The sequence below is a fragment of the Electrophorus electricus genome, chromosome 13 (assembly GCF_013358815.1).
Source record: "Electrophorus electricus isolate fEleEle1 chromosome 13, fEleEle1.pri, whole genome shotgun sequence".
Taxonomy (NCBI): Eukaryota; Metazoa; Chordata; class Actinopteri; order Gymnotiformes; family Gymnotidae; genus Electrophorus; species Electrophorus electricus.
Genome location: NC_049547.1, coordinates 2,139,226 through 2,146,670, shown reverse-complemented (window position 1 = coordinate 2,146,670; position 7,445 = coordinate 2,139,226). Strand labels below are relative to the sequence as shown.

The following is a 7,445-nucleotide window of genomic DNA, read 5'->3' as shown; positions in this document are numbered from 1 at the left end:
TTTTTTTCAGATCTCAACAAGAATTATTGGTACTACTCTACAAAATGTTAACTTAAAAATAGGAACACCATTAGAAATTACAAAGAAAGACAACTTTTAAAGCGTTCAGTGTTATTCAACAGGAAAATCTTGTTTAGTCTCCAAATACATTTAGCATCAACTACACATGAAGCTGTACAGTTGATGACATAAACCAACAAAGCATTTTAAATCACCAAAGAACAAAACCACATTAACCTCTTAAAATTCCAACAGTATGAATCATGTCTTATTCATACACAGCTTGGTGATTTTGGACCTGCTCAGTTTATACAGACATCCGTCAAGTCACCTGTAGAACCTGGTGAGTGCTACTCGCCCAAATCCTGACACCCAGTCCATTTCCATAAACTGAGCTCCGACACACACAGCAGGGCTCACTCCACCGTGTCCATAGACATGAAGGCGTTCTTTAACTCAGCCTCATAATTTCTCTTCAGACCCTTTAAGTAGAGACGGAGGCTGTCTGGATCCAGTCTGGAGTTGCGGGCTGTTTGTAACAATCTGGTGGCGAGCCGATACACGGCCCTCTGTCGTAGCATGCCCGGCTCACTGTGATGCATTGCCTAGGGGTCACAGAGAAACAGTTGTAATGGCTTACAGCAGTCATGTGCCGGATCTACAAAATCCAGGGGGATCCAAATGTTTTAAGGTAGCGAGGCTTTGAGTCACTAAGTGATCAGTTATAAAAGGCATGAAAAGACAAAATGTCCACGTCGAAGGAAACTTACCCATAACTTCTTACTGACTTTGGCTGCCATAGACTTGGCCTCCTCAATGATGGAGAGAGGTAGGGAGGTCATCTCTGCTGCTCTTATACCTTGAAAAGCACAAGGGAACAAGCAGAAGAGAAATCTAAAATCAACAACAATGTACCAAACTTAATAAATGACATCATGTCCACACTGTGTTCAGTTATACTTGATCAAGTAGTTATTTCAATGTCATGGCCTTGTGTTAGAATGGTTTAAGGTTACCATAGTTACGCTCTTCGGAGTAACCTCGAGTCAGCAGGTAGGTGTAGATGACACTCTCTTTGCCGCTGTCGCCCCTGCATACATGCTGCACCTGCATGTGCTGGTTCTCCACGTTGGGGTAAAGAGTCTCCAGCTGACACAGCTCCAGGAAATGAGTGGCGAACAGAGTAAACGCCTGCAGGACCCAGAGAGAGCTCACAGTGGGCCGAGCTTGTCTCACGCAACTGTTTACGTGGTTCGCAATCTGATAACTTACTGCCACCACAAGAAGGATGAGACTTAAAGACCTCGGTACTGTACCTTCAGATTGATGAGGAATTCACAAATGGAGTGGCAGATTCCGACACCCTCCTCAGCGCTAGTGCCACGTCCCAGTTCGTCAATTATAATGAGGGACCTGTCACTTGCATTGTGTATTATGTAGGACACCTGGCAGTGCAATAAAAGAATGAGGATGGCTAGAATAAATGCGTCCCAATGCCTGTATGGCCACTGTGTATTCACCTCTTTCATCTCAACCATAAATGTTGAAGAGTTGGTCTCAAAGTCATCATCGACTCCTATTCGAGTAAATATCTGATCAGCAATGCGGAAGGAGGCATACTCAGCAGGCACAAATGACCCTAGGGCAAAAATCAAAATATTATTTAAGAGGGTGCTCAGTGTGTAGATGCCCGAGGTAGTATAACTTTACTGTGGACACTGAGACGTATATTTTACAACAATGCAATTCCGAAATCACGTAATCGAGAAAGAAAATTTGATCAACGCTAATAGTCGAAAAATATGCAAGGAGGCAAATTGTTGTTGTTAACAGATTTTTTTAAACATGATATAGCACAGTCAAATTTTGGCGTATCCAAAATAGCATGCCTACGTACCTATCTGGGCCATGATTTGGCAGAGGGCCACCTGTTTGAGGTAGGTGGATTTGCCACTCATGTTGGGTCCTGTGATTATAACGAAGTTGCTTCCCTCAGATATGTAGCTATTGTTAGAAATGGCCTGCTGTGCAGTTATGCGCTCCAGGATTGGATGACGACCTTGCTTTATGGCCAGCGTGTCGGTGAACTCGGGCCGCACTGCGGGGAGAGAACCAAACATTGACTGATCCATCTATAAATCATCACATCCTAGACTATATTTCATGATGTGCATGTGTTCCTGAAGTGTAAACCTACCATAGTCTGAGACAGTGCAAGCATGGGCCAGGGAAAGCAACATGTCCAGCATGGATTCGGCATCGGACAGCTTATACAAGCAGTGGATCTGCTCATACACTCCAGTTAGTAACCGGCAAACCACCCTGCAGAGGTTTGGTGGCAAGGAGAGGACTGGAATTTCAGCCATCTACATTCGTGAAATGGAACCTGACAGAATAGCACTACAATAGTCTTGGAAGTTGATCCGAAATTAAAAGGAGCTGATGGATGAAAAATAATTTAAATCATAAATCATGGATGTCTGAAGTCAGTTTGACACCACTTATTAAACATGGATAATGCAAAATTTGACAGACAGGTGAGGGACAAGATAATGTGTGTGAGATGCTCACACATAAGACATGTGAAATATTTCCTTCAGGGCCTCATCACAGCGATCATTCATCTTCATCAGGTCCAAAGTGGTGAAGCTGTAATTGTTTTTCTGCCTAGTTACCTACAAGTCAAATGAGTTTAGCATGGACCTCATCATCATACTCTCATCTTTTTTCATCTTGGTCATGTCTACTGCATTACACATATAGGAGTTTATTAAAAAGATTCCAAAGCTACAAAAAAACAAAAAACAAAACTAAACTAAAATGACAAAGATCTTGCTTATATATGTTTAGACCTCACTTTAATGAACTCTCCTGGTAGCTGTCCATCAGGCAAGACCACGCCCTCCAGCTTCAACTGGATGAAGAACCCGCGGGCAGTACTAAAGCTTGTTCGCAAGGGCAGTTCATACTTTTCTCCCAGCTGATCTACCAGTCCTGCGCAGAGTGTGGGGCACACACATCACACTAACCTAACGACTCCACCTCTGCGTTGACTGCCAGCGCAATTATACGTGCAACTTTCTCGAATTTCTTCTTGGATGCTTGTTCTTTACCTGAGATGTCATCCACCACCTCAGTATAGGCGCGTCTCGCAATGTCCAGGAACTCGCTGACATTGGGGCGCACGGCGTAGCACTTCTGCGTGCGCATATTCAGACTGCCCTTCATGTAGCTGGTGTCATCGTTGATTACGGTTTTGATCTGAGCCAAAATGCTCTCAAACCTGGGCCAATGCAGGGTAAGAGCTAAACTAAAAATCCAACACTGCTGCAAGTTAAAAACTCCTCCAGACCTTTTATTATCTCTGCACTCTCAGGTGTGATAATTTGCCAAAGTTTCCCTCAGTGACTAGTAAGACCCTCTAGACAAAAAACATGTTGTCATTTCTTCCCTAATTCATGCTTATTGGTCTAGCTTGGTGCTTCATCCGCTATTCCAAATAATTACAAATACGCTTTCAGTGGGACTCGGTTATGGTCATTTTTGCCAGCCAGTGTCTCAGCGTTCCATCATGCACATGGAAGCCAAATTCTGCTCAACAACTCTTTTTCATTACATTAATCACGATGTTTGACGCTGAACAAGAAGGTACTGTTATTTGAGGATGTAACAAATTTTGCCAGAGTAGTGCATTATCACTGAACTAGTGTATTATACTGAGGGCTTTGATGTATATTTTCGTTGTTTAGCAAATGCACTTGCAACAGCTCACTCGCACAAACAAGTCCAGATGAGACTGCATTTGCATGTGTTCATTACCTGTTGTCTTCTAGCGAAGTGCAACACGCTTTCAGCATGGCTGTTTTAGCATTCTTCAACACCATCTGTCAGAGAGACATATTCAAATCCAGGATAATGCGTTCTGAGAACCATTCATTCGTTATCATGCCTCTACGGTGCAAACACCCTAGTTTCCATGCAAAATTGTGCTCAAAGTCCAGGACAAACAAATCAGCTGACAGTTCTCACCTTCAGGGGTGCTACCAGCTCTAGAGTGTGTTTCAGTTGGATCACGTGCGTTATCTTCGCCTCGGCCACCGCCACCTATAAGGTTCCCATGGAATGTCACATGGTTTTCTAAGACTTTGTTAAGATAATTTTTCTTGTGTCAGGAGCAAAATTAGTTGACAGCAGGAAATAACTAAAAAAAAAACAAACTCCACAAAATTACTCAATACGTCCACGATTATATACACTCATTGACAGTCTAACAACCATCAACTAAGGACCAAGACTTGGCCAATACCATCATGGGGTAAATATAATACATTGCAAGATATCTTGTTACATTACAACATTCAAAATATTCTCTACAGTGTCTAATTTCCTATGACCACAACACCATTACATCAAACAGCACCGACCATAACCACATCAGCCACACCAGCCATATTTGCAGTAATGTAATCTCACTACTTGCAAAAATGTTTATTTTGATAATAATGCTAATAAGAAAGGAAATAATTATTTTAAGGCAAATGTTCAATCCCACTGGCAAATTTATACATGATTAAATACACAAATTGTCCAGCTACAAGTTACCGTGTCTTGCTTGGGGAGCTGAACCAGAGCAGAAAGTAGCTGATCTATATCCAAGAAGTGTGCAATCGCTGGAAATACAACACAAAGGGCAAGGAGTATCTTATACACAATTTAGTGTTCAGTTTCCTGCTACGCCTTGTTAAAATACACTGTCCGAGAGCCATGGCAGGGGTATAAGTTTTAGCCAAGAAAGCACACCAACAGTGATTGCTGAAAAATCAAACACCTCACCATTTTTCAGGCCAAAAAAGAGTTCCTCATCTTGCAGCAGCTCCTAGAAACACACCAGTAGGATGCTGGATAAACAGATATTCAGAGACAAGCATTTACTCAGTCAGCTACATACAGCACACAGTTGTACACACCTGTATGGTGTCCAGTCGGGTTTTAATGGTGTCGGCATCCAACGGGGGCTCCAGAATGTTGGAGCGAAGCCTCCTCTCCCCACCAGGCGATTTAGTGTAGTTCAACACGCCAAGCAGTGTGTGATCGCTCCTGCACGTTAGAATCCACCAACACTAACATACTGCCACCAGTTCTCAGTGTCAACAGACTGCTCCAAGGAAACAGTAGTGTCAATATTTCTCAAAAGCAGAGAGTGTAATAATATGAGAAGACAACACTTGGGGGTTTGGGTAGGGGGCAGAAAAACTCCTTTGGCTATGTTTTAACCTGTGATCCCTGTTGTTAACCACGAGTTCCAGGTTCCTGGCTGAAACTGAGTCGATCATGGCAGTTTTCTCACTACCCGTGAAGCTCACTTTCAGAGATTTAGGAGCGTAGACACAGTTCTGGATGAACTCAAAGTACTTAAGAAGAGAGGCAGCAGCTGCTAAGCAGTAGTACCTGCATAAAGGCAATGGTGTCAACATACAAACTCAAACATGCTCCTCCCAGGGTCATTACTGTGCTCATTTATGATTAAAAAGCTTTTTGCACAATAGCTGCATGAACTTCAAATCAAATTATTGGAGCTGACAGAGTGAATAAATGGGGCGCATACTTGGTCTGCACTTCCATTACAACAGTGCTGAACTCGGCAGCACAGAGCTGCTGGATGTACTCCAGGCCTTTCTTCTCATTAAAGTACTTTCTCTGAATGGCAGTGAATGCTACCGACTGTATGAATACACACACACACATAAATTTGCATCATGTACACATTTGTGAACAGCTGCCATAATCCACAAGTGGTACAACAGAGAATATATTGCTTATTAATATTTGTCATAGCAAATCCTTCAAATTGAATCTCTTCAATAAAACTGATTATTCAACACATTCAATATTTTTTATTCATTAGAGTTAATTTTACAAATGAAAGCCTTTTCTCAGTCTGTCACTATTTGTGTACTTTAATGCACAAGGACTAAATTGCTACTGTACTGCAGGTTAAGCCCATCCCGATTTCTAGCTCGGCCAGACCCAGGAAACAAATAAATGCCCACCAGTACCGGGAAGTTCTCTGTGATGAGATTGTAGAGTTTGGTCCCTTGGCCTTTCTCACTAGCAGTGTCTGGCATCAGAATCTCAAGGGGCATCAGTGTATGGAGTTTGGTAATTACCTGCATTGATTTTCAACACTGTTTACAAATGTGCAGCCAGAACTGCTTAATCTACAAAGAATTTTAAAGTGTAGCTGCTGATTAATGAAACCTTGTTAGATAATCAAAATCAAAAAGGATAATTATCGATGAGGTGAACTTAATTAAACTGCGAATCACATTCTGTAACCAGCAGTGTTTTATAAGAAACATATTTAGAAGAACAGATTCTGTTGTTTTATCTGTGTCAAACATGTGAAGGACTCAAAAAGTCTCTCTGTAAATCCAATCTTCACCTTTGCGTAGGTCCCAGTGTCTGCAAACTGTGAGAGTACCAGCTCAGGAGAATTGAGGTTGATACTGGACATGCCGATCTCTCCTCTGGCTAAACCTCTGCCCTCCACCACCGCCACGATCACCGAGGATGGATGGCACAAAGTTGCAGAGGAGGACGTGGTCACTGTGTTGGGAATGAATTTGGAGAGGGTATTAACCTTCACAGTATTCAAAACGTGTTTAAATAAGTTTGTGGGTTCTTTTGGCCCTTACTATTGAGCTCCCTCTGAGGTGTTCTCCTCAGGTGTGGAGTACTGGAACTTCCACCACTGATGGCCCATGGTGATCCAGAAGAGCAGACCAAGTCTGCGCCCAAGGACAGACCAACAAGTCAGGCAAAACTCGAGAGCAGGATGATGTAAAAGCAAGAGGCTCTGTACGAGCTATCCAGGTCAAATCGGTTTATTCAATAAAAACCAAGTAATATTAATTCTGCTTGCTCTATAAAGCAAAGCACGGCAACGAACTGGCTGACGAAGCTAACCAAGTTAGCTTAGCTAACAACAATTAGTTAGGTTAGCTAGCTAGCTAACACAGCTGTCGTTACTCGATGTTTGCTACCTCGTCTAGCGAGTGTCTCGCTCAGAGTTCGTTCCCGGACGCCGGTACTAGCCGCGACAGTTGATCCAGGACATGAACCGGCACTAGCGCGGCATGACCGGTTTGGAATTGGGAAAGGAGCCGGCGGCCCGGTGTCTTGTCGCCACCAGGACTGAGCGCGGCTGTGCCGGCAGTTGGACGATGGCAGAGTGCTTGTGTCTGAGGTACCCGAGGTGTCTGAGCCAACGGTCATCTCCTCTGTGGTGCTACCACGAAGCATTTACGCGTTCAGATTATTCCGTTTTATGGTGGCAAATAAAGGCGAAGGTAAATTTCAGTTGAAACTCCAAACTTATAACGTTAGGTATGCTGTCGTTAGCTGTCCTGTTGAAGCCAACGTCTGGTTTAGGGCTAAACGAGGTG

The 7,445-nt window shown here is 43.1% G+C and overlaps 1 protein-coding gene across 1 annotated transcript; it reads right to left on the bottom strand.

The window, feature by feature from the left end:
* Positions 1 to 147: 147 nt before the first annotated feature.
* Positions 148 to 7,302, bottom strand: msh4 (mutS homolog 4). The gene is made up of 21 exons (XM_027019580.2): positions 7,044 to 7,302; positions 6,696 to 6,788; positions 6,443 to 6,606; positions 6,057 to 6,167; positions 5,606 to 5,721; positions 5,275 to 5,448; positions 4,968 to 5,097; positions 4,834 to 4,876; positions 4,603 to 4,670; positions 4,030 to 4,104; positions 3,820 to 3,884; positions 3,114 to 3,283; positions 2,858 to 2,994; positions 2,572 to 2,675; positions 2,198 to 2,322; positions 1,898 to 2,098; positions 1,521 to 1,639; positions 1,317 to 1,445; positions 1,017 to 1,191; positions 771 to 859; positions 148 to 605 (listed from the first exon to the last, which is right to left on the bottom strand). Exons 1-21 carry the CDS (start codon positions 7,300 to 7,302, stop codon positions 417 to 419), a joined length of 2,736 nt encoding a protein of 911 aa, XP_026875381.2. The 3' UTR covers positions 148 to 416.
* Between the last annotated feature and the right edge of the window lie 143 nt (positions 7,303 to 7,445).

Coding starts and splice junctions, on each gene's coding strand:
- msh4 (XM_027019580.2), bottom strand. CDS start 7,302: ATGCTTCGTGGTAGCACCACAGAGGAGATGACCGTTGGCTCAGACACC. Junction 4,105..4,602: donor AGCTCCCCAAGCAAGACACG/GTAACTTGTAGC, acceptor GGAACCTTATAG/GTGGCGGTGGCCGAGGCGAA. Junction 1,192..1,316: donor AATTCCTCATCAATCTGAAG/GTACAGTACCGA, acceptor TGGGTCCTGCAG/GCGTTTACTCTGTTCGCCAC.